The sequence below is a fragment of the Bombina bombina genome, chromosome 3, assembly GCF_027579735.1.
Source record: "Bombina bombina isolate aBomBom1 chromosome 3, aBomBom1.pri, whole genome shotgun sequence".
Taxonomy (NCBI): Eukaryota; Metazoa; Chordata; class Amphibia; order Anura; family Bombinatoridae; genus Bombina; species Bombina bombina.
In genome coordinates this window covers 724590674-724617402 of record NC_069501.1, presented here as the reverse complement: position 1 = coordinate 724617402, position 26729 = coordinate 724590674, and the positions used below count along the sequence as shown (strand labels likewise).

Sequence of the window (26729 nt, the reverse complement as noted above, 5' to 3'; positions counted from 1 at the left end):
AAATTTTGAAAAGGTGTGAAGCGAAGACCAAGTCGCAGCCTTGCAAATCTGTTCAACAGAGGCCTCATTTTTAAAGGCCCAGGTGGAAGCCACAGCTCTAGTAGAATGAGCTGTAATCCTTTCAGGGGGCTGCTGTCCAGCAGTCTCATAGGCTAAGCGTATTATGCTCCGAAGCCAAAAGGAGAGAAGGTTGCCGAAGCTTTTTGACCTCTCCTCTGTCCAGAGTAAACGACAAACAGGGCAGATGTTTGACGAAAATCTTTAGTAGCCTGTAAGTAAAACTTCAAGGCACGGACTACGTCCAGATTGTGCAAAAGACATTCCTTCTTTGAAGAAGGATTAGGACACAATGATGGAACAACAATCTCTTGATTGATATTCCTGTTAGAAACCACCTTAGGTAAAAACCCAGGTTTGGTATGCAGAACTACCTTGTCTGAATGAAAAATAAGATAAGGAGAATCACAATGTAAGGCAGATAACTCAGAGACTCTTCGAGCCGAGGAAATAGCCATCAAAAACAGAACTTTCCAAGATAAAAGTTTAATATCAATGGAATGAAGGGGTTCAAACGGAACTCCCTGAAGAACTTTAAGAACCAAGTTTAAGCTCCACGGGGGAGCAACAGTTTTAAACACAGGCTTAATCCTAACCAAAGCCTGACAAAATGCCTGGACGTCTGGAACTTCTGCCAGACGCTTGTGCAAAAGAATAGACAGAGCAGAGATCTGTCCTTTTAAAGAACTAGCTGATAAGCCTTTGTCCAAACCCTCTTGGAGAAAGGACAATATCCTAGGAATCCTAACCTTACTCCATGAGTAACTCTTGGATTCACACCAATAAAGATATTTACGCGATATCTTATGGTAGATTTTCCTGGTGACAGGCTTCCGTGCCTGTATTAAGGTATCAATGACTGACTCTGAGAAGCCACGCCTTGATAGAATCAAGCGTTCAATCTCCATGCAGTCAGTCTCAGAGAAATTAGATTTGGATGATTGAAAGGACCTTGTATTAGAAGGTCCTGCCTCAGAGGCAGAGTCCATGGTGGAAGAGATGACATGTCCACTAGGTCTGCATACCAGGTCCTGCGTGGCCACGCAGGCGCTATCAGAATCACCGATGCTCTCTCCTGTTTGATTTTGGCAATCAGTCGAGGGAGCAGAGGAAACGGTGGAAACACATAGGCCAGGTTGAAGAACCAAGGAGCTGCTAGAACATCTATCAGCGTTGCTCCCGGGTCCCTGGATCCGTAACAAGGAAGCTTGGCGTTCTAGCGAGACGCCATGAGATCCAGTTCTGGTTTGCCCCAACGATGGACCAGTTGAGCAAACACCTCCGGATGGAGTTCCCACTCCCCTGGATGAAAAGTCTGACGACTTAGAAAATCCGCCTCCCAGTTCTCTACGCCTGGGATGTGGATCGCTGACAGGTGGCAAGAGTGAGACTCTGCCCAACGAATTATCTTTGAGACTTCTAACATCGCTAGGGAACTCCTGGTTCCCCCTTGATGGTTGATGTAAGCCACAGTCGTGATGTTGTCCGACTGAAATCTGATGAACCTCAGTGTTGCTAACTGAGGCCAAGCTAGAAGAGCATTGAATATTGCTCTTAACTCCAGAATATTTATTGGGAGGAGTTTCTCCTCCTGAGTCCACGATCCCTGAGCCTTCAGGGAGTTCCAGACTGCGCCCCAACCTAGAAGGCTGGCATCTGTTGTTACAATCGTCCAATCTGGCCTGCGAAAGGTCATACCCTTGGACAGATGGACCAGAGAAAGCCACCAGAGAAGAGAATCTCTGGTCTCTTGATCCAGATTTAGTAGAGGGGACAAATCTGAGTAATCCCCATTCCACTGACTTAGCATGCATAATTGCAGCGGTCTGAAATGGCACTATGTCCATTGCCGCTAGCATTAAGCCGATTACTTCCATGCACTGAGCCACTGATGGGCGTGGAATGGAATGAAGGACACGGCAAGCATTTAGAAGTTTTGATAACCTGGACTCCGTCAGGTAAATTTTCATCTCTACAGAATCTATAAGAGTCCCTAGGAAGGAGACTCTTGCGAGTGGTGATAGAGAACTCTTTTCCACGTTCACTTTCCACCCATGCAACCTCAGAAATGCCAGAACTATCTCTGTATGAGACTTGGCAATTTGAAAGCTTGACGCCTGTATGAGGATGTCGTCTAGATACGGAGCCACCGCTATGCCTCGCGGTCTTAGAACCGCCAGAAGTGAGCCCAGAACCTTTGTAAAAATTCTCGGGGAAGTGGCCAACCCGAAGGGAAGAGCTACAAATTGGTAATGCCTGTCTAGAAAGGCAAACCTTAGGAACCGATGATGATCTTTGTGAATCGATATGTGAAGGTAGGCATCCTTTAAGTCCACTGTGGTCATGTACTGACCCTCTTGGATCATGGGTAGGATGGTCCGAATAGTTTCCGTTTTGAATGATGGAACTCTGAGGAATTTGTTTAAGATCTTTAGATCCAAGATTGGTCTGAAGGTTCCCTCTTTCTTGGGAACCACAAACAGATTTGAATAAAATCCCTGTCCTTGTTCCGTCCGCGGAACTGGATGGATCACTCCCATTACTAGGAGGTCTTGCACACAGCTTAGGAATGCCTCTTTCTTTATCTGGTTTGCTGATAACCTTGAAAGATGAAATCTCCCTTGTGGAGGAGAAGCTTTGAAGTCCAGAAGATATCCCTGAGATATGATCTCCAACGCCCAGGGATCCTGAACATCTCTTGCCCACGCCTGGGCGAAGAGAGAAAGTCTGCCCCCCACTAGATCCGTTTCCGGATAGGGGGCCGTTCCTTCATGCTGTCTTGGGGCAGCAGCAGGCTTTCTGGCCTGCTTGCCCTTGTTCCAGGACTGGTTAGGTTTCCAGGCCTGTCTGGAATGAGCAACAGTTCCCTCTTGTTTTGAAGCGGAGGAAGTTGATGCTGCTCCTGCCTTGAAATTTCGAAAGGCACGAAAATTAGACTGTTTGGCCTTTGATTTGGCCCTGTCCTGAGGAAGGGTATGACCCTTGCCTCCAGTAATGTCAGCAATAATTTCCTTCAAGCCAGGCCTGAATAGGGTCTGCCCCTTGAAAGGAATGTTGAGTAATTTAGACTTTGAAGTCACGTCAGCTGACCAGGAGTTAAGCCATAGCGCCCTACGCGCCTGGATGGCGAATCCAGAATTCTTAGCCGTTAGTTTAGTCAAATGAACAATGGCATCAGAAACAAATAAGTTAGCTAGCTTAAGCGTTCTAAGCTTGTCAATAATTTCATTCAATGGAGCTGTCTGGATGGCCTCTTCCAGGGCCTCAAACCAGAATGCCGCCGCAGCCGTGACAGGAGCAATGCATGCAAGGGGCTGCAAAATAAAACCTTGTTGAATAAACATTTTCTTAAGGTAACCCTCCAATTTTTAATCCATTGGATCTGAAAAAGCACAACTGTCCTCAACCGGGATAGTGGTACGCTTTGCTAAAGTAGAAACTGCTCCCTCCACCTTAGGGACCGTCTGCCATAAGTCCCGTGTAGTGGCGTCTATTGGAAACATTTTTCTAAATATAGGAGGTGGGGGAAAAGGCACACCGGGTCTATCCCACTCCTTGCTAATAATTTCTGTAAGCCTTTTAGGTATAGGAAAAAAGTCAGTACACACCGGCACCGCATAGTATCTATCCAGCCTACACAATTTCTCTGGAATGGCAACTGTGTTACAGTCATTCAGAGCAGCTAATACCTCTCCAAGCAATACACGGAGGTTCTCAACCTTAAATTTAAAATTAGAAATCTCTGAATCAGGTTTCCCCGAGTCAGAGATGTCACCCACAGACTGAAGCTCTCCGTCCTCATGTTCTGCATACTGTGACGCAGTATCAGACATGGCTCTAACAGCATTTGCGCGCTCTGTATCTCTCCTAACCCCAGAGCTATCGCGCTTGCCTCTTAATTCAGGCAATCTAGATAATACCTCTGACAGGGTATTATTCATGATTGCAGCCATGTCCTGCAAGGTAATCGCTAGGGGCGTCCCTGATGTAATTGGCTCCATATTAGCGTGCGTCCCCTGAGCGGGAGGCGAAGGGTCTGACACGTGGGGAGAGTTAGTCGTGCATAACTTCCCCCTCGACAGAACCCTCTGGTGATAATTCTTTTATAGATAAAGACTGATCTTTACTGTTTAAGGTGAAATCAATACATTTAGTACACATTCTCCTATGGGGCTCCACCATGGCTTTCAAACATAATGAACAAGTAGGTTCCTCTGTGTCAGACATGTTTAAAAAGACTAGCAATGAGACTAGCAAGCTTGGAAAACACTTTAAAACAAGTTTACAAGCAAAATAAAAAAAGTTACTGCGCCTTTAAAAAAAAGTGAAAAAATGCAGTTACACTAACAAAATTTTTACAGTGTATGCAATAAGTTAGCAGAGCATTGCACCCACTTGCAAATGGATGATTAACCCCTTAATACCAAAAACGGAATAACAAATGACAAAAACGTTTTTTTTAAACAGTCACAACAACTGCCACAGCTCTACTGTGGCTTTTAACCTCCCTCAATACGACTTTTGAAGCCTTTTGAGCACTTCAGAGAAGTCCTGGATCATTCAGGAAGAAGCTGGAAGTCTGTGTCTGTAATTTTTGCTGCGCAAAAAAGCGCTAAAATAGGCCCCTCCCACTCATATTACAACAGTGGGAAGCCTCAGGGAACTGTTTCTAGGCAAAATTCAAGCCAGCCACGTTTTAAAATACACTTTTATAAGAGTATGTATCTGTATTAATAAGCCCGATACCAGTCACTATCACTGCATTAAAGGCTTTACTTACATTACTTTGGTATCAGCAGCATTTTCTAGCAAATTCCATCCCTAGAAAAATATTTTAACTGCACATACCTTATTGCAGGAAAACCTGCATGCTATTCCCCCTCTGAAGTTACCTCACTCCTCAGAATATGTGAGAACAGCAAAGGATCTTAGTTACTTCTGCTAAGATCATAGAAAACGCAGGCAGATTCTTCTTCTAAATACTGCCTGAGATAAACAGTACACTCCGGTACCATTTAAAAATAACAAACTTTTGATTGAAGAAATAAACTAAGTATAAAACACCACAGTCCTCTTACGACCTCCATCTTAGTTGAGAGTTGCAAGAGAATGACTGGATATGACAGTGAGGGGAGGAGCTATATAGCAGCTCTGCTGTGGGTGATCCTCTTGCAAGTTCCTGTTGGGAAGGAGAATATCCCACAAGTAATGGATGATCCGTGGACTGGATACACTTAACAAGAGAAATTGTTAATAGAAGTAAATTAGAAAGTTGCTTAAAATTGCATGCTCTATCTGAATTGTGAAAGACAAAATTTGGGTTCAAGGTCCCTTTAAGGTCTAAGCTTCTTAGTTAAATGTAGAAAACACCCATTTTCACCTGCAGGATCAGAAACATTTCTGTCAGACCAGGACTAAAAAAGGTCCTATCCTTCTAAGGAGCATCAGAAGCTTTGTCTTGGAAAAAATCCAACCAAGACACGATCCACAACACCTGAAGGCTAGTACAGCAAAGCCAGATATCCTGGCTCCCAGTTAAATGACTTGCAAGGAAGCAACAGAAGGGAAGAATTAGCTAGTTCAAGAGCCAAATTCCCTCCTCCAAAGAAGTTTCTACCAAATAAGTATCAGACAGGGCGCTGCACCCAAAGGATTCTGCACTTGATCCAGTCGACATACAAACTGCTATATAAGTTTCCAGCTTGTCCATTGATCCTTAAGGAGCAACTATCTGCTATAGGGATCAAAGTCTCTTAGCCAGAGTAGAAATGCTCCTTCTACTATAGGTACCGTGCGCCAATATATTTAATGGGGACAGTGACAGGAAAACATCTTGGAAAGACATGAAAAGGAAAAATGGAATCCCGTGGAAAAAAATCCCTTCCACAAAAGAATTCCAGCAAATATTAAATTTACTAGATATCCTTGGGTTTACAATGACAAAATACAGGAGTAACCAAAACCTCCTTTAACAATACACAAGGCATAAGACTGAAGGATACCACACTTCAGCATCAGATGAAGGAATTATACTGTCCAAATCTGAGGTTTCATACTCCTCCTGAGACCTATGAGGAAGGCAACCTGAGTAGCAGCAGGCGGAAAAGAAACCAAACTATCTGAATCACTAATGTTCCTCTTGCGATTGATTTCCCTTAGTATAGGAATAGCAGATAATGCCACAGATACCAAACAGCAAATTCTGCAGGCAAATAACTCCTCCAGGAGATAGAAAGGAACCACAGGGCATTGCATGTGACGCCATTGAGGCTTGGGACGTAAAAGGAGAAAACTGTGGCATTGCCTTAAATGCATCATCCTAGGAGACAGTGTCTCAGAGATAAACAAACAATCTATTAGTTATGCAGCACGGAATTGTATATATTAAACAAAAAAAGTGCCACAGGGCATAACCAGCATATATAATAAAAACAGAGACACCCATGATCTGGCATTTAGTACTACTATTTACCTGAAAGAAAGGGGTATGAGACACACTATATTCTCAGTATGTCGACAAAAACATAATTTTAAAGGAACAGGCCTCTGTTCCAGGAGTAAGAACAATATGTCTCAAGTCTTAAGCTTGAAAACCATAAAAGATTAATACCACCAAACATCAGTTGAAATCACTTTATATATAAAAACTTCACTTGGAACAATGTATTAGAGATGTCAGCACTATTTATTATATAACATAATAGCTTTATCTCCTATCAATAGAAGTATCAACATAGAGGAATCTCAAGGACCATGTCTTTAAGAACACATATTTAATAAGCAAAACCAAGCTTTAGGTAATGGCTTCGCAAATAAAAGAAGCCTTTCCGTAGCACGAAAAAACTCTGTATCCACAGATACATCACTCCGATCTGACGGAGAAGAGAAGAGGGCGTGGTCACATGACCGGCTCTGAGAGACATAAATGGCGCTTCCTTGCCATGAAAGGAAGAAGAATGCAGAAACATAGGCACAGCACAGAAAACAAATTATGCTTACCTGATAATTTCATTTCCATCTGTGGGAGGAGAGTCAACTGCTTCATTCATTACTTGTGGGAATTTTAAATACCTTCCCCACTCCCCTCATCCCCCAGTCATTCTGCCAAGGTAACAAGGAACAGTAGGAGAAATATTAGGGTATAAATGGTGCCAGAAGATCAAATTAAATTTAGGTCCGCCCACAGGAGAAACTGGTGGGAGCGGTGGACTCTACCTAATAATTTAATTTCCATCTGTGGGAGGAGAGTCTACAGTGTGCGGACCTAAATTTAATTTTATCTTCTGGCACCACTTATACCCTGATATTTCGCCTACTGTTCCTTGGAATGACTGGGGGATGAGGGGAGTGGGGAAGGTATTTAAGCCTTTGGCTGGGGTGTCTTTGCCTCCTCCTTGTGGCCAGGTTCTTAATTCCCACAAGTAATGAATGAAGCAGTGGACTCTCCTCCCACAGATGGAAATTAAATTATCAGGTAAGCATAATTATGTTTTCCATCTTAATGGGAGGAGAGTTCACTGCTTCATTCATTACTTGTGGGAACAAATACCCAAGGTTTAGAGGACACTGAATGAACAAAACGGGAGGGTAAAAGGAGGCGGACCCTATACTGAGGGAACCACAGCCTGCAGAACCTTTCTCCCAAAAACAGCTTCCGCCAAAGCAAAAACGTCAAATTTGTAAAATTTTGCTAAAGTATGTAAGGAGGACCGCCTTACAAATCTGCTCCATAGAGGTCTCGTTCTTAAAGGCCCAAGAGGAGGCCACAGCCCTAGTTGAGTGAGCCGTAATCCTCTGAGGAGGCTTATGTCCCGCTGTCTCATAGGCCAAACTGATAACGCTCCTCAACCAAAAAGACAGTGAAGTGGAAGAGGCGCTCTGCTCCCTACGCTTCCCTGAATAGACAACAAATAAAGACGAAGTCTGTCTGTCTGTTAAGAACCAAATTTAAACTCCAAGGAGGAGCAGAAGTTCTAAATACCGGTCTGATTTTAGCCAAAGCCTGAACAAAGGACTGAATATCAGGAAGCTCCGCTAGCTTCTTGTGTAACAGAACCGATAAGGCCGAAATCTGTCCCTTTAAGGAACTGGCGGCAAGACCCTTATCAAAACCATCTTGGAGGAAGGCCAGAATCCTGAGTACCCTAATCTTGTGCCAGGGATATCCACGTTCCTCACACCAGGATAAATAGGTCCTCCACATCTTATGATAGATGCAACGAGTGACCAGTTTCCTGGCCTGAATGAGAGTATCAATCACTCTTTCCGAGAACCCTCTCTTGGCCGAAACTAGGCGTTCAATCTCCACGCAGTCAGTCTTAGATAATTGAGATTTTGGTGAAGAAAGGGACCCTGAACCAGCAAATATCTGCGACAGGGTAACCTCCATGGAGGAGACAAAGACATTCCCACCAGGTCCATAAACCACGTTCTCTGTGGCCACAACGGAGCAATCAGAATGGTCGAAGCTTGCTCCTGTCTGATGCGTGCCACCACTCGAGGGAGAAGTGGCAATTGGGGAATTATGTAAATTAGGTTGAACTCCCAAGGTACCGCTAAGGCATCTATCAGCTCTGCCTGGGGATCCCTGGACCGCGACCAGTATCTGGGTGGCTTGAAGTTGAGTCTGAACCCATGAGATCCATCTCCAGCGCCCCCATCTGTTGCAGATATCCGGAAACAACTCGGGATGGAGAGCCTATTCCCACGGATGAAACAACTGTCTGCTAAGTTCGCTGCACAGTTGTCCACACCCGGAATGTGGATCGCTGAGAGCGAGCAGTTGTGGGTCTCTGCCCAATCCAGAAACCAAGACACCTCCCTCATAGCTAGGGAGCTACTCGTACCCCCTGATGTACACCACCGAGGTAATGTTGTCCGACTGGAATCTGAGTCAACAGGAAGACCCCAAGAGGGGCCAAGCCCTCAGAGCGAGGAATATTGCTTGTACAGGGAGTGCAGAATTATTAGGCAAGTTGTATTTTTGAGGATTAATTTTATTATTGAACAACAACCATGTTCTCAATGAACCCAAAAAACTCATTAATATCAAAGCTGAATAGTTTTGGAAGTAGTTTTTAGTTTGTTTTTAGTTATAGCTATTTTAGGGGGATATCTGTGTGTGCAGGTGACTATTACTGTGCATAATTATTAGGCAACTTAACAAAAAACAAATATATACCCATTTCAATTATTTATTTTTACCAGTGAAACCAATATAACATCTCAACATTCACAAATATACATCTCTGACATTCAAAAACAAAACAAAAACAAATCAGTGACCAATATAGCCACCTTTCTTTGCAAGGACACTCAAAGCCTGCCATCTATGGATTCTGTCAGTGTTTTGATCTGTTCACCATCAACATTGCGTGCAGCAGCAACCACAGCCTCCCAGACACTGTTCAGAGAGGTGTACTGTTTTCCCTCCTTGCAAATCTCACATTTGATGATGGACCACAGGTTCTCAATGGGGTTCAGATCAGGTGAACAATGAGGCCATGTCATTAGATTTTCTTCTTTTATACCCTTTCTTGCCGGCCACGCTGTGGAGTACTTGGACTCGTGTGATGGAGCATTGTCCTGCATGAAAATCATGTTTTTCTTGAAGGATGCAGACTTCTTCCTGTACCACTGCTTGAAGAAGGTGTCTTCCAGAAACTGGCAGTAGGACTGGGAGTTGAGCTTGACTCCATCCTCAACCCGAAAAGGCCCCACAAGCTCATCTTTGATGATACCAGCACAAACCAGTACTCCACCTTGCTGGCGTCTGAGTCGGACTGGAGCTCTCTGCCCTTTACCAATCCAGCCACGGGCCCATCCATCTGGCCCATCAAGACTCACTCTCATTTCATCAGTCCATAAAACCTTAGAAAAATCAGTCTTGAGATATTTCTTGGACCAGTCTTGACGTTTCAGCTTGTGTGTCTTGTTCAGTGGTGGTCGTCTTTCAGCCTTTCTTACCTTGTCCATGTCTCTGAGTATTGCACACCTTGTGCTTTTGGGCACTCCAGTGATGTTGCAGCTCTGAAATATGGCCAAACTGGTGGCAAGTGGCATCTTGGCAGCTGCACGCTTGACTTTTCTCAGTTCATGTGCAGTTATTTTGCGCCTTGGTTTTTCCACACGCTTCTTGCGACCCTGTTGACTATTTTGAATGAAACGCTTGATTGTTCGATGATCACGCTTCAGAAGCTTTGAAATTTTAAGAGTGCTGCATCCCTCTGCAAGATATCTCACTATTTTTGACTTTTCTGAGCCTGTCAAGTCCTTCTTTTGACCCATTTTGCCAAAGGAAAGGAAGTTGCCTAATAATTATGCACACCTGATATAGGGTGTTGATGTCATTAGACCACACCCCTTCTCATTACAGAGATGCACATCACCTAATATGCTTAATTGGTAGTAGGCTTTCGAGCCTATACAGCTTGGAGTAAGACAACATGCATAAAGAGGATGATGTGGTCAAAATACTCATTTGCCTAATAATTCTGCACTCCCTGTAGTTCCAAGATATTTATCAGAAGGGTCAACTCCTCAAGTCCACCTGCCCTGTGCCATTCTGGCACCCCAAAAAGCTCCCCATCCTGATAGACTCGCATTTGTGGTCACAATCTCCCAGGATGGTCTCAAAAAGGATGTTGACAACTGTCCCAGTCGGACCCACCAAGAGAGGGATTCCCTCGCTCGATTGTCCCGAGAGATCTGCTGGGAAAGATCTGAGTGATCACTGTTCCAATGTCTCAACATGCATAACTGCAGAGGTCTTAGATGGAACCTGGCAAAAGGAATGACATCTATGTTAGAAACCTTGAGTCCAATCACCTCCATACACCCGGCCACAGATGGCCTTGAGGAGGTCTGAAGGACAAGACAGCTGGATGCTATCTTGGAACGTCTCTGATCTGTGAAGAATATTTTCATAGATATGGAATCTATGATCGTTCCCAGGAACTCCACTCTGTTGCTTGGAACCAGAGAACTCTTCGTTTACCTTCCATTCATGGGATCGAAGGAGAAGAAGAGTCCTCAAGTGGTCCTCCGCGAGACTGTAGGACGGAGCCTGAAGCAGAATATCATCCAGATAAGGAGCTACCGCAATACCTCTGGCTCTCACTACCACGAGCAGCGCTCCCAGAACCTTCGTAAAGACTCTTGGGGCAGTCGCCATACCAAACGGCAGGGCCACAAACTGGAAGTGTTGGTCAGGGAAAGCGAATCTCAGGAACCGGAAGTGGTTCTTGTGGAATGGCATGTGAAGGTAAGCATCCTTCAAGTCTATTGTCATCATAAATTTCCCCTCTTGAACTAGGAGCAGAATCGATCTGATCGTCTCTATTTTGAACAATGGAACTGACAGAAACTTGTTTAGGCACTTTAGGTCCAGAATCGGGCCCCTCTCTTCTTTGGGACCACGAAAATGTTTAAATAGTAACCTAGAGCCCTTTCTGCTAGAGGTACTGGGACGATTACTCAGAGAGAGAAGAGATCCCACACGCACCCTAGGAAGGTGTCTCTCTTCTCTGGTCTTGAGGATAGGTTTGACAGGAGGAATCTGCCCCTGGGCGGATTAGTCTTAAACCCCATCTTGAAACCCTGGGTGATAACCTCCAGAACCCAAGGATCCTGTATGTCTCGCATCCAAGCCTCTGTGAACAGAGATAGTCTTACGCGATCCAAAGATGGATCGGGGGCCGCCGCTTCATGCCGTCTTTGTCTGGGTGGGCTTCTTGCTCTGCTTGGATTTGTTCCAGGATTAAGCTGGCTTCCAAGATCCCTTGGACTGCTCAGTCTTCGCAGCAGGCTGCTGGCGTTGAGACTTGTCCAAACGAAACAAACGAAAAGTAGAGCCTTTAGGCTTATTCTTCTTATCCTATGGAAGTAAAGCACCCTTGCCGTCCGTGACCATGGATATAATAGAGTCCAGCCCTGGACCAAAAAGAACTTTCCCATGAAAAGGAAGGGATAGTAATCTAGACTTGGAAGTCATGTCCTCAGACCTGCGGGCTAGAACTGAGAAACCGGATGTCTTGGCATTTAGGCAAATAACCTGCATATTAGCATCACAGATAAAAGAATTAGCTACCCTTAAGGCCTTAATCTTTTCCTGTATCTTCTCAAGGGGAGTCTCCACCTCGACCATAGCTGACAGTGCGTCACACCAGTAGGTAGCCGCTTCCGCCACCGCAGTGATAGCCGCTGCCGGTTGAAAAACAAACCCTGTGAGTTGAAACATCTTCCTAAACATGGATTCTAATTTCTTATCCATAGGCTCCTTGAACGACAAGCTATCCTCAAGTGGAATAGTCGTCTACTTCACGAGCGTGGAGATAGCCCCACCTACCTAAGGAATGGCCCCCATAGCTCAAGCTGAGAGTCCGGGACGGGGACAAGTTTCTTAAAAGAGGTAGAGGGAAAAAAGGATGAACCAAGCTTCTCCCACTGATTCTTAATAAAAGAAGCCATCTTCACGGGAACAGGGAAGGTCTGAGGCACCACCCTGTCCTTGTAAACCCTATCTAGCTTAGGGATCGAAGATTCTTCCGCAAGTTTCAGTTCTGGAACCTCCAACAAAGCAAGCAATTCTTTCAGTAAAAAGCACAAATGCTCCATTTTAAATTTAAAATCTGTCTCCTCCTCCGCTGTCGGAGGTCTAGAAGACGCCGATTCCGTCCCAGAGAGAGCGCCCTCAGAAGAGTCGGAGGCGTCCTCATCAGCAGATAAGCTATCAGAGACATCCAGTGAAGTAGATGACCCCTGGGACGGAAGGCTATGTCTTTCCCTTCGCTTGAGCTTTGCAGGGCGTGGTAAGGCATGGAACGCCGCAGAAACCGCCGTTTGTAGCTGGGTAGTGAAATCTGGCTGCCAAGAGGACCCTCCTGCGGGAGGATCAGTCGGGCCCTGTGGAGCTGCATGTGTGATCGGAGATGAATGCAAGGAACCCACCTCGCGGGACGGAGAACCCTTCCTAGGTGGACGACTCAGTAGTTCTAAATTTCTTATTCTTTTTAGATATTGCAATCTTATCAAAGCATGTGGAACACAGTTGAGCAGGCAGATCAACCTGCACCTTGTCGCAATACACACAGGTATTTGATATGTTAGAGGATACCCCCTCTTTAATTAAAACTGAGTCCTCCATATCTTGCGCCTTTAATACGGACTAGAGAGAATAAATGGCACCTTTATACACCAATGGCCGGGGCACTCACCACCTCCTATGACCCGGACCACAGAAAAACCGTTACGTCTCCCGTAATTGCCGATCAGGAAAGAGGAAATGGAAGAGGCCACACCCGGTCACATGGAGTGCCATGCAGGACCGCCCCTGCACTGTAGAGAAAACGCGCCAAAAAAAGGCACGCAGATCTGCACCTGACTGTTCACACATTGCTAGAGCCTCATCTCACACATGACGCAGCAACAAACACAATAAAGATATTATGCATAAATTCCCCGTTCAATAATAACCTGCATATTAGCATCACAGATAAAAGAATTAGCTACCCTTAAGGCCTTAATCTTTTCCTGTATCTCCTCGAGGGGAGTCTCCACCTCGACCATAGCTAACAGTGCGTCACACCAGTAGGTAGCCGCTCCCACCACCGTGTTATCATATGTGTATAAATTAAACAATCTACCCTCCATAAGAGACTACTCCGAATCTTCAGACACTTCTCTGCCAACCTCCTGTGACGAAAGGCAAAGAATGACTGGAGGAGGAGGGGAGTGGAGGAGGTATTTAAGCCTTTGGCTGGGGTGTCTTTGCCTCCTCCTGGTGGTCAGGTTCTTAATTCCCACAAGTAATGAATGAAGCAGTGGATTCTCCTCCTATTAAGATGGAAATGAAACGTGCAGCTAATCTAACTGTGTGCCTCATTCTATCAGACAAGATCTGCTGAGCTAAAGTAAAACATCTGCGCCACACTTAGTCTGACAGCACCCCACTAGAACAGTTGAAAAACAATTGTGCCACTCTTACAAATTACAACATGAGTATATTAAAGGCACACTCTTAAACATCAGAAGCCTCTGATTAGAGCATATAACCGTTATAAGGATGTGAAAACAAACACTGCATCTTAGAAACCATAAAAATAAGGGTAAAAAAGTATAAATACATGGATCAATAAGCCTTAATGATCCTCTACCCACATGAGCTATAACCTATTCAGGGAATATTTAACCCATTAAGAATTAACCCCTAGTCTCTTTTAGTCACACTGAGTGCCTGAGTCCTGCCTAGAATATCCTACCCCAGGATATATATGTACCAGATATAATGCAGCATAATTCTTTCAGAAGTGCATGTCCCCCAAACATAGAAAATCAAGCACTTATATAGCTGTCCGGCAGGAGAACAGCCTACCCAGTGTGTGAGGACGCCACTCCTCACAGAGACTGGTAGAAAAAATAAAGAACAGAGCAAACCTACTCTGGCTTTCAATACTAGGGCAGCAAATATGATAGGAAAATGCAGTAAGGCCCACCTTACAAGTTCCTAACTGCTTTAAAGCCACCACTGCCCTATTGAAGAGACTAACATGGAGTACTGCTAGACCCAATCTTGAGAGGAAAGGTCAGAGTAAACCTACTCTGGATTTCAAAATAATAAAATCTTGATTGAAGTGAAAAAAAATCCAATCTTCTTCAGACACTATAAACTTCACCTCCTCCTTGCACTGAAGGCAAAGAGAATGACTGGGGATTGTGGGAAGGGAAGTGATACTTAACAGTTTGACTGTGATGCTCTTTGCCTCCTCCTGTTGGCCAGGAGTGATATTCCCAACAGTAATAGATGAAGCCGTGGACTCACCATATCTTATGAAAGAAAGGATTTCTTCTTGTGAAAGTTCAACGTACTAAGATCTGGATCTGAACAGACGTTATAGTGTGTTGTACTTTCACAAGAATAGATCCAGTTCTGAAAAGATCGGAATGCCACAAGTGGCTGCCTTCTTCTGCATTCACATCCTAACAAAAGATCCAATTCCACATGTCTATTATCAACTGCCCTAAAGCAATCAGAAATATTTAAGGTAATTTACAGAATTTTGAAAAAAATTAGGTAAAATAATTTGGCTTTTATTGTCTTCTAAGAGATCATGGGAAAAGCACAATTTTATACAAAAGCAAGAGGGTTTCATGTGATATTAAATGTTATAATTTGGAAACTAACATGTGAGGATTTTTAAATTGAAAGACCCATAATAATGAGAAAATTACGTGCTCTATTTTGTTAGAGCATGTCATTTTTATCACTACCGACACCTTAAAGTGAAGGTAAACTTTGATGAATCAGTGCCCTGTTTTTAAAAATATTATTAAAAACAGGGGCATTTTCATTCATCAAAGTTTACATTTCACCGTTTTTGTAAAAAAATACTTACCTTTTATTCTGGAAGCCGCTCCAGCGCTTCCCACCCAAGTCGATTCTTATGTCACCAATGAAGAATCCGGCTTCCTCCAATCACAGCGTGGCCTCAGACAATGTTTGCTCTGGGGGGGGGGGGGGAGAGTGATTGAAGGAAGCTAGATTCGTCATTGGTGACGTATGAAGAGACTTGTGATGGACGGGGGAAGAATAAAAAGGTATTTTTACAAAAATGGTAAAATGTAAACTTTGATGAATGAAAGTGCCCCTGTTTAAGCCCAGAGAGCACTGCTGGCCCAGAGCAAAAACTAAAGGGTCGCACAATCAGCAGAGGTATCACACAACTGAGTTGCGTAACTACCTTTGATGATTTGGTCAGCAGCAGTTTCAACTTAGGACCAACAGTGCTCTGTGGCTTTGCATTGTACTTTTGGGGTGTCCTTAGTATTAAGATTGCATGCTTTAACGAATTAGAGCATGCCAACACTTATTCATTCATTCATTCATTATAGATCTTTAGTAAAATTATTGCAAAGTTGTTTCAATATACAGTATATATTTTAGATATCATACATGTTTTTGTTATTTCTTCTAAATAAATCCAAAATTAAACATACATCTAAAAAAGTGGATGGTCCAGCTGATCAATTCCTAGATGCAAGTATCTCAAAACCTTTGGCAAACTTATTTGTGGCGTTTGTTGTTTTTATGTGCAGTCAATCATCAAGAGAAGAAAGAATGGTCAAGCATTGCCAAATAGTCTTAACATTGGTGCTTTATTGCAATTGAATATTCATCAATAATAAAAAAAAAAAGTATACGAGTTTGACTTTACCCATGGAACAGTCTGTGGGTACAGATGGAATACCATTTTTTAGAGGGGGATAAAAAAATGTTTGCCCACTATGGCCTAGTTTCCATTGAGGTTGTTAAAGTGAATGTAAATTTTGATGCTAAAGTGCCCGGTTTTTAAAAATTTTATTAAAACCAGGGACACTTTAATTCATCAAAATTTACATTTCACTCCTGTTGTGAAAAAAAACCTTACCTTTTAAACTTTACAGCAGCTCCAGCTTCCTCCGGTCATCGCAAGCCATTAGGGATATCAGAAATGATGGATAGGTCATCCTCCAATCATGGCTCCCCCCCCGGGGGAATCAGTGTCTGATTCAACGCCATGATTGGAGGAAACCCGATTCCTCATTTTAGACCCAGGAAGAGGCTTTGTGACGGGTGGAGGAAGCTGGAGCGGCTGTCAAGTTTAAAAGGTAAGTATTTTCACAACACAAGTGAAATGTAAATTTTGATGAATTAAAGTGTCCCTGTTTTTAATCAAATTTTTAAAAACCGGGCACTTTAGCATCAAAATTTACATTCACTTTAAGTTTGGAAACTGGTGGTAACATAAAAAATCTCCATATACTTTAATGGAAATAAAATGTTTTTATCACCAGTTTTCACAATTTACCACATCAATGGAAACGAGGCATATGTTTGCTGAAAATGAGTATAAAAGTTCCATACTGTAAACAGTAGGTGTGACACAGAATATCACTGTACGATTAAATGCCAATTACTCTTTGCTTTAGCTTCTAACCAGGCGGCGATCGCGAGCTGTGATCTTAAATAAAGCAATAGTGAAATTATCTTTGAAACCAATTCCCTACAATGAATGTTACATTTCCTACTTCAAATGTAACGTTTCAAGGGACAGGCTAGTCCAAAACAAACTTTCATTATTCAGATAGGACATGCCATTTTAAACAATTTTCATTTTTACATCTATCACAAACTTTGCTTTGTTCTTTTGGTATTCTTAGTTGAAAGCTAAACCTAGGAGGTTCATATGCTAATTTCTAAGCCCTTGAAGGCCACCTCTCATCTTAGGGCATTTTGACAGTTTGCAGAGGCCAAGATACTCACAGAAGCAAAAAGTGCATTAATATAACTGTGTTGGTTAAACAAAACTAGGCAATCGGTAATAAAGGGATTATCTATCTTTTAAAACAATAAATATTCTGGTGTAGACTGTCCCTTTAAGTAAAAAAAAAACAAAGATTTGAAATACAAAACTATAACATTAAACATCTTTAAGATTCAATATATGAATGTTAAAATTTGCTGTTCTAAATGTTTTCTTCCAGAGATGGAACGTTATTCTCAAAATAGCATTTGTTTGAAACAAAATGTAAAAAGAACGTTTGGTTAAGATTGAATGAAGTTGGACAAAATTTATTGTTTCAATGAAATGTTCAGAAACATTGGCTTGTCACTAATGCTGAGAAAAGAAGCCAACCTCATTATCTTCATTTCCTGACACATTCAAGGCTGCATTATGTTGATTTTAGTATAAAATGATAAGCAACATTTCATTTTTCTTTATAACAGAAAAAAAGCTGCACTTTAATGTTCAAAATGTTTACAGATACTAAAATGTATTTGCTTCATCTAATCCGCTGTTCTAGAAGTAATAAAAAAATGGATTAGAGATTAAATTAAGCAATTTACACTTACCTGTACCCCATGTCTACACACAATAATATATTAAAAAGACACTGTTCACTAGAATACTTTTGAAATGGGAAGATTAAAATTGGCACATTCATAAGTCTACCAATATTTTCTGATGTAAATCTTACTTTAGTGTGCTACTTTCCAGTTATCAGAGAAATGTGTTTGAGCAAGCAGAGCATGTTAATTTGTGCGTTGATCCTTGCTCTTAACAAAACAATGATTCTAATTTAATTTGTTAAATACGCTTTATGAAGGGGACAAAATGGGTTAAACACATAGGAAAATTCCTGCTTGACCATTATAACATTTAGGATTGGGAGTCATAAGTAGCTTGAGTGGGGCTTTACCTATGTGTTTAACTTCTAACAAATAAGAGCATATAACTTTTTACTTTAGAATGCCTCTTTAAAGGGACAGTAAATACCTTGTTCTTTGAGGATTTTTCTGCTCTCTTTAATAAATTATCACAGTAGGTGAGATTGAAAAGGTTTTGAATATATCACCACCTTGCTGGCTGCAATTAGTTGTCAATAGCCAAACTCCACCCACTACTTGTCATATTTGGGGGAACCATTGCGGACTTGTTACTGTAGTAGACAAGGCTAGTCATGCTCATTATGTTTGGAAAATCTTCATTGTTTAATATTTATCTGAGAATCTCTGCTGGGTCAGGGTTGGACTTATGAAGCCTGTCATGTGTTCTTCCAGTTGTCAGAATCAGAAAACTCTTACACTTAAATTACTGGAAAATGGGTCAAATGAAATAATAAAAGTTTGTTGCAAAGTTGTTTTACTACACAAACATTTTATATCAAAATCTCAAAGCATTTACTGTCCCTTTAAGCCAAATCAACACCTCATTAGAAAAGCAAAATGCGGTTATTGGTAACATCACCTGTGCCATTTCAGCAAAGCTTTTCTGATATGAGCCAAGTGGGCAGGGCAACTGCTCAGACATTATACTGAGGTCAATACAAGAATCTAGATTAAAAAAAAAAAAAAAGATTTGCCTAATTCCATTATTGTTATTCTTCACCGCCCTTGGATACACTAAAGTGTTCTAGGGAGGGTGTGCCTTTAAAGCTGATTTTACTATTGGTTGTAAGCCTAGGCTTTTAAGCATTACCTTCTACTATATCAGAAGATTAATCATTTTCGAACCCAAAGTAACACAGCTTTGCTAAACAGTATCAAAAGACATCCGTAAAAGCAGCCTCCCCACAAAAGTTTTAATTATACATTCAAATATTTTCTTTGTAATACAAAATAACTCTCAGAATGTCAGTAGTGAAGGCCACTTGTTTTACACTTTTGGATAAATTAAAAATGCCATACAAAACATTAAAAAGGAAAACTAAAAAATAAAGCATTGTCCAGAATGCAGTGAGGTCAGAATGTGTTGCTGAAGAACACAACAGTAAAATTATAGAAAGCAAACTATAAAACTTACCATCCTTTACAAAAAAAAATGTTCACAGATTTCTTAAGGGAGTAAACGTTTCCTATATACATGTATCTTCTACATGGTATGTTTGTCAAATAAACAGGAAATTAGTTTGTTTGCCACAAATTTCAGATGTGGTTTGCAAGGATATGATTTCAGCCCAATTTATTTTGCCAATCTTTGACAAACTTGGAATGGTAATTTTAATGTAAAAAGAGTAATGAAATCCATTCTTCTGCAAAACGTTTTGAGTCTTAAGTTTATAGTTAATGCTACTATAGGTTTAGACGTGGGCACACTGGGGGGAAACAAGCAAACTCCCTCAGTATACTGCGGGCCACATCTACATTATTCTGGGCTATTTCCAGAGCCCTCTTAACTTCTTCAAAAGAGAATCCTTCTCCCATTAGCTTTGCTATTTTTGCATCTACATTTTCCGACAAGTCAGAGCTGTAAGGTCTCCTGTGGTGGATTTCTGGTGCAGTCCTGCGGGGGAGTGGCTTGGGGGGTCTGGCTGGAGCTGGAGGACAATCTATATAGTAAGAAAGAAAAAAAAAAACCTGAAGCTTTTGTTGACATATAATGGGATAATTGACCTGATGCGAGAACCATATGCAGTCATTTATCACAATAGCACATTCATTGTCTGCATACTTATATTTGAATACTTTAAGGGCCATTATAGTTAAATAATTAGCAAATACAATTTCAAGCAACTTTCCAATTTACTTCCGTTATCAATTTTTTTTTCTTTTTTTAGTTTGTTGAAAAGCATGAAGGTAAACTCAAGAGCGTGCATGTATTTGTGGGCATGAGAACAAAGCAAATTTGAAACTTTTATAAAATTTGGTTTCATGTCCCTTTAAGAATACAGATTTTTTTTTTTAACCAAAATTCAGGTAAAGTGACCTGTGAACTTTTCAGTCTTTAACAACATGGATATCTAGGTTTCCTGCTTAGATCTTTATTGTTAAATGCATCAAAAATATATGTGTGATCTCTATTTTTAGTTAGACTTGACTTATTAGCCTAATTTCTTTGAACTTTGTAAGGTTTATAAAGGGTTAAATGTTTTTTTTTTTTTTTGGTATTGTCCGAGTATAAAATATGATAGTATTTATAGATTTAGTCCAACAGTGCTAAATGGTAACATTACTGTTGAAATATAGAGCAGTAAGGAGGCAATTTAGATATCTTTTTTTACCATAAGTCTTACTTTCTTAATTAGTCATCTTTCCCTCCCAGAACTTCCTGATATTTGAACCTTAGTATAGGTACACAAGTGGTTATAAAGCCCCTTTTTTCTATTTCAAAACCATTTGCATCTGGGTTATAATAGTTGCAAGGGGTAGCTGTAGCCCTAATAGTAGGTTCATGTCCCACAGTAGTTGCAGGATCTAATAGTAGTTTGCTGGACTACTACTGGCCGAGTAGTTGATCCATTTGTATTTTCATACAGGCCCTGACAGGGTTATACCCATTCATGATATGTTCTTTGGCACAATAGCTTGTTAGTTTGATAGGCAATTACTGAATTAAAGGGACATGAAACCCACATTTGTTTTTCATGATTTGCTTCATTCTCTTGATTTGTGTTGAAAAGCATATGTAACTAGGCTCAGTAGCTGCTGATTGGTGGCAGCACATAGATGCCTCACCAATGTTCATTGCTATTTCTTCAACAAAGGATATCTAAAGAATTAAGAAAATTAAATAATATAAGTAAATTGGAATGTTGTTTAAAAACAGAATTTATGTTTACCTGATAAATTACTTTCTCCAACGGTGTGTCCGGTCCACGGCGTCATCCTTACTTGTGGGATATTCTCTTCCCCAACAGGAAATGGCAAAGAGCCCAGCAAAGCTGGTCACATGATCCCTCCTAGGCTCCGCCTACCCCAGTCATTCGACCGACGTTAAGGAGGAATATTTGCATAGGAGAAACCATATGTTACCGTGGTGACTGTAGTTAAAGAAAATAAATTATCAGACCTGATTAAAAAAACCAGGGCGGGCCGTGGACCGGACACACCGTTGGAGAAAGTAATTTATCAGGTAAACATAACTTCTGTTTTCTCCAACATAGGTGTGTCCGGTCCACGGCGTCATCCTTACTTGTGGGAACCAATACCAAAGCTTTAGGACACGGATGAAGGGAGGGAGCAAATCAGGTCACCTAAATGGAAGGCACCACGGCTTGCAAAACCTTTCTCCCAAAAATAGCCTCAGAAGAAGCAAAAGTATCAAATTTGTAAAATTTAGAAAAAGTGTGCAGTGAAGACCAAGTCGCTGCCTTACATATCTGATCAACAGAAGCCTCGTTCTTGAAGGCCCATGTGGAAGCCACAGCCCTAAAAAACTCTAAGCCATCTCCGTGGAGATGTTGCCTGTACAACGGCAAAGAGAATGACTGGGGTAGGCGGAGCCTAGGAGGGATCATGTGACCAGCTTTGCTGGGCTCTTTGCCATTTCCTGTTGGGGAAGAGAATATCCCACAAGTAAGGATGACGCCGTGGACCGGACACACCTATGTTGGAGAAATTGTATTCTCTATCTTAACAATGAAACATATTTTGGGTTTCATGTCCATTTAATATCACTTGTTGCATTGAAAATTTAAGGTGTGTGTATTTAATAGTGCTTAAACTATTAAACCTAAGATTTATCCATTAGATTATTTTTTGGAGAGTCAACCACATTGCTTAAGACTGAGTATTAGTATATGAGAAATAGATAAGTTATGCTTCTTTTAGCAAAACATATTTGCTCTGTAAAACTACAGCCTATCAAAATAGGCTTGGCTTGCTGACAGATCAGATCTTGTTATCTTATCATTTAAATGCTTCCCTTTTTGATCTCAGTCTCTGTACTACTTAGAAAGAACAATTTAAAATCAACATTTTAGAGCTTTATCTCAGCACCTCCCACTGTGAGTGTAATTTATTCTGCTGTCTGTGTTTACATAGTTTCTCAGCAGCCTATACCTAGGTATAGAAACTTTCAGTAAAGGTAGGGCTAAATCAGCTATTTCAAATACCAATATTAAGGCTAAGGAGCTATTTGTAAACAATTTAATACACTCCAGCAGGTAAAATGGATCACAGGGAACACATTAAAGGAGAGAAAGCGTTTGGGTAAAATTAATATGTTACCACAAACATTTACCTTGGTAAGAATAAACGGCTAAGCATGAGTACTCTTACGTCAAACAAAAAATTAAATGCATTCCATTATCCCCAAACCACTTTTTTTTTTACTAAGCCTTAGGTCTATTGAGAGTATTAATGTACATTTCACCTTTTGTAATACGTTCTTTAACGAGTGCTTGGCGCATGTATTTACTGCTCTGGCTTGTTCCTTGAGTGGCATGAGAAATATGAATTATGAACATGAGAGAATGCTGGTGTGAACTGAATTATGTATAGGAATTACTGAATGAGATAAAAACACAGAGCGCATTTGAGGTATATTGAAATGAAAACAAGGTGCAATACCAATGTGAAAATTAAGTTCAATATAATATTTAATAAGAAACCACACACAATTTCTGCATTATTACTCTATAGATCTATAATATCTCTCTCTCTCTCTCTCTCTCTCTCTCTCTCTCTCTCTCTCTCTCTCTCTCTCTCTCTATATATATATATATATATATATATATAGAAAAGCAATTTTCAATTAAACTAATTACAGCAAGTCATACCTATGATTTCTAAAAGTTCATAATCTAAACTGATATAGCTTTCAATGGACATATGCAGTCTTCCAATAAATGAACATACTAGGTGAATGTTTTGAATGCATTACCACCTTGATTGCAGCAACTGTTTTTCAGTTGCCAAACTCTATCAACCACTTTTCTTATATGACAAAACAAATCCAGACTTGATACTGAAGTAGATAAGGCTAGTCATGGTTACGTTAGTAAAGTAAGTCCATTATGCTGCTGTTCTTATCAGCTCTGTTAAATTGATTTAGTGACATACGTGGCTATGTGCGCTATAAATCTGAAGAATCGTCAAACTCTTAATGTTTAGACTTAAATTATAGGCAATGAGGGCAAAGTAAAGTCTATTGCAAAGGTTTTATTTTTTTTATACACAAACAATTTTATATCACAAAAGCAAAGAGCTTACACTGCCCTTTTAAAATTTGACTGTAAAAATGTTTCATTTTGAGAAAAAAAAGAAATAACTAAGAATACGTTCCCATTATGTAACTGTCATTATTCTAATATGGTTTATTATTTAGCAAAGGCAGTCAAGTTATTTGTTTGCAAGAAACATCGCAAAACATCAAAATTGCAGCTCTGGAGAAGAAAAATTAAAATAAACATTCTATTTGTTATTACTTTTCTCCTATCTAAAATCCTTTGTGTCGTGGTACTCAAAGTGGCACGTTACACATCTACAGACTTGCAGCTAATTTGTATTATTTCTGTGCTGAATTTGGAAAAATACTGTAAAGCCTTTAAAACCGTATCCAAGTTTATCCAGTTTAAAAAAATGGTACAAGATGTAACATTTAATCACAGTTATTCTAAAAATGAAGATGCCCCCACTTAAAATTACAATGTATAGTGAGGTTTTAAAAAATAAATGGAACCCATTTTCCTTACACTAAACAGGCCACTAAATGCAATTTACCTGAACATGATGGAAGCTGATCATAATCTTGGGAAAGTCTATTTACTTTAACATCACTTGCTAATCTTCGGGTTGGTGGTAGAGGAGCTTCTAAACAATGATCTAAAAGAAAAAGAGAAAATTAATGTATTGGTAATAGATTTGGGAAACGTCAGGGAATCTAAGAAGACTGCTTCCTTGAAGGGACAAATGGTAGATTGAGTGATGCATTTAAAGAAAATATTAGTTTGAGATTAACATGTAGATGTATTTTTTAAAGTTTCATTAGCTGTTTAAATATTGAGTTTTAGTGTCTATAAAACAATGGGAGTTGTCAGGTTGTAACTTAGGTTACCTTCTCTGCTGTGGCCAATTAGAAACAGTTATAAATAGGTCACTAGAGTCTGCAGCCAATGGCTGTGTGGAATATAACAGTGTTCTGCACTTCCATTTCTAACAGGAAATTAAAAGCTCACAATTTCAGAACCGAATTACATGAAAAGTGGACAAAATAAATAATGAAAGTATATTGCAGACTGTTTTTAAATCTACAATTTATCATTTTATATTACCATCTCAAATTATTTAATGTCCCTTTAAACCAGTGATTTTCAATGCAAGAAGAAAGGCAGCGTAGGATTTCCAGATATACTTGTGGAACCAATTAACTCACCTGTACAAAAAGATATCCTAAAATCTGGTTGGTCTTCAAGCCCTTTTTACAGTGTTGAAAGAGAGTGAGGGACATACAGTATATATATATATATATATATATATATATATATATATATATATATAGAGAGAGAGAGAGAGAGAGAGAGATAGTGAGTGTTAGAGAGATAGGTATAGAGAGAGATATATAGATAGAGAATTAAAAACATAATTTATGCTTACCTGATAAATTTATGTATCCAGTCCACGGATCATCCATTACTTGTGGGATATTCTCCTTCCCAACATGGAGCTGCAAGAGGATCACCCACAGCAGAGCTGTCTATATAGCTCCTCCCCTAACTGCCACTCTCCAGTCATTAGACCGAAGACAAGCAAGAGAAAGGAGAAACTATAGGGTGCAGTGGTGACTGTAGTTTAAAAATAAAAAACACCTGCCTTGAAATGACAGGGCGGGCCGTGGACTGGATACACCACAAGAGAAATAAATTTATCAAGTAAGCATAAAACAATTTATGCTTACCTGATAAATTTATTTCTCTTGTAGTGTGTTCAGTCCACGGGTCATCCATTACTTATGGGATATATTCTCCTTCCCAACAGGAAGTTGCAAGAGGATCACCCAAGCAGAGCTGCTATATAGCTCCTCCCCTCACATGTCATATCCAGTCATTCGACCGAAACAAGACGAGAAAGGAGAAACTATAAGGTGCAGTGGTGACTGGAGTTATAATTTTAAAATTTAGAACCTGCCTTAAAAAAGACAGGGCGGGCCGTGGACTGAACACACTACAAGAGAAATAAATTTATCAGGTAAGCATAAATTATGTTTTCTCTTGTTAAGTGTGTTCAGTCCACGGGTCATCCATTACTTATGGGATACCAATACCAAAGCTAAGTACACGGATGATGGGAGGGACAAGGCAGGAACATTAAACAGAAGGAACCACTGCCTGTAGAACCTTTCTCCCAAAACCAGCCTCCGAAGAAGCGAAAGTGTCAAATTTGTAAAATGTATGAAGTGAAGACCAAGTTGCAGCCTTGCAAATCTGTTCAACAGAGGCCTCATTCTTAAAGGCCCAGGTGGAAGCCACAGCTCTAGTGGAATGAGCTGTAATTCTTTCAGGAGGCTGCTGTCCAGCAGTCTCATAGGCTAAACGTATTATGCTACGAAGCCAAAAAGAGAGAGAGGTAGCCGAAGCCTTTTGACCTCTCCTCTGTCCAGAGTAAACGACAAACAGAGAAGAAGTTTGTCTAAAATCTTTAGTTGCCTGTAAGTAGAACTTCAGAGCACGGACCACGTCTAGATTATGCAAAAGACGTTCCTTCTTTGAAGAAGGATTAGGACATAATGATGGAACAACAATCTCTTGATTGATATTCCTGTTAGAAACAAACTTAGGTAAAAACCCAGGTTTAGTACGCAGAACTACCTTATCTGAATGAAAGATCAGATAAGGAGAATCACAATGTAAGGCAGATAACTCAGATACTCTTCGAGCCGAGGAAATAGCCATCAAAAACAAAACTTTCCAAGATAAAAGCTTAATATCAATGGAATGAAGGGGCTCAAACGGAACACCCTGAAGAACTTTAAGAACCAAGTTTAAGCTCCACGGAGGAGCAACAGCTTTAAACACAGGCTTAATTCTAGCCAAAGCCTGACAAAAGGCCTGGACGTCTGGATGCTCCGCCAGACGTTTGTGTAAAAGAATAGACAGAGCTGAAATCTGTCCCTTTAGCGAACTAGCGGATAAACCCTTTTCTAAACCCTCTTGTAGAAAAGCTAATATCCTAGGAATCCTAACCTTACTCCATGAGTAACTCTTGGATTCGCACCAATATAAATATTTACGCCATATCTTATGGTAAATTTTTCTTGTCACAGGTTTCCGAGCCTGTATTAATGTATCAATAACCGAATCCGAAAACCCACGCTTTGATAGAATCAAGCGTTCAATTTCCAGGCAGTCAGCCTCAGAGAAATTAGGTTTGGATGGTTGAAAGGACCCTGAATTAGAAGGTCCTGCCTCAGAGGAAG

The 26729-nt window shown here is 40.7% G+C and overlaps 1 protein-coding gene across 3 annotated transcripts in view; it reads right to left on the bottom strand.

The window, feature by feature from the left end:
• Window positions 1-16190: 16190 nt before the first annotated feature.
• The window catches only part of CBLB (Cbl proto-oncogene B), a 657992-nt gene continuing 647453 nt past the window's right edge, over window positions 16191-26729 (bottom strand). For all 3 annotated transcript variants that reach the window (XM_053707540.1, XM_053707541.1, XM_053707542.1), the window contains 2 exons: window positions 24038-24139; window positions 16191-19923 (listed from right to left, as the gene is read on the bottom strand). In XM_053707540.1, coding sequence (XP_053563515.1) covers window positions 19667-19923; window positions 24038-24139 — 359 coding nt within the window. In that variant the 3' untranslated portion in view covers window positions 16191-19666. The remainder of the gene's footprint in view (window positions 19924-24037; window positions 24140-26729) is intronic.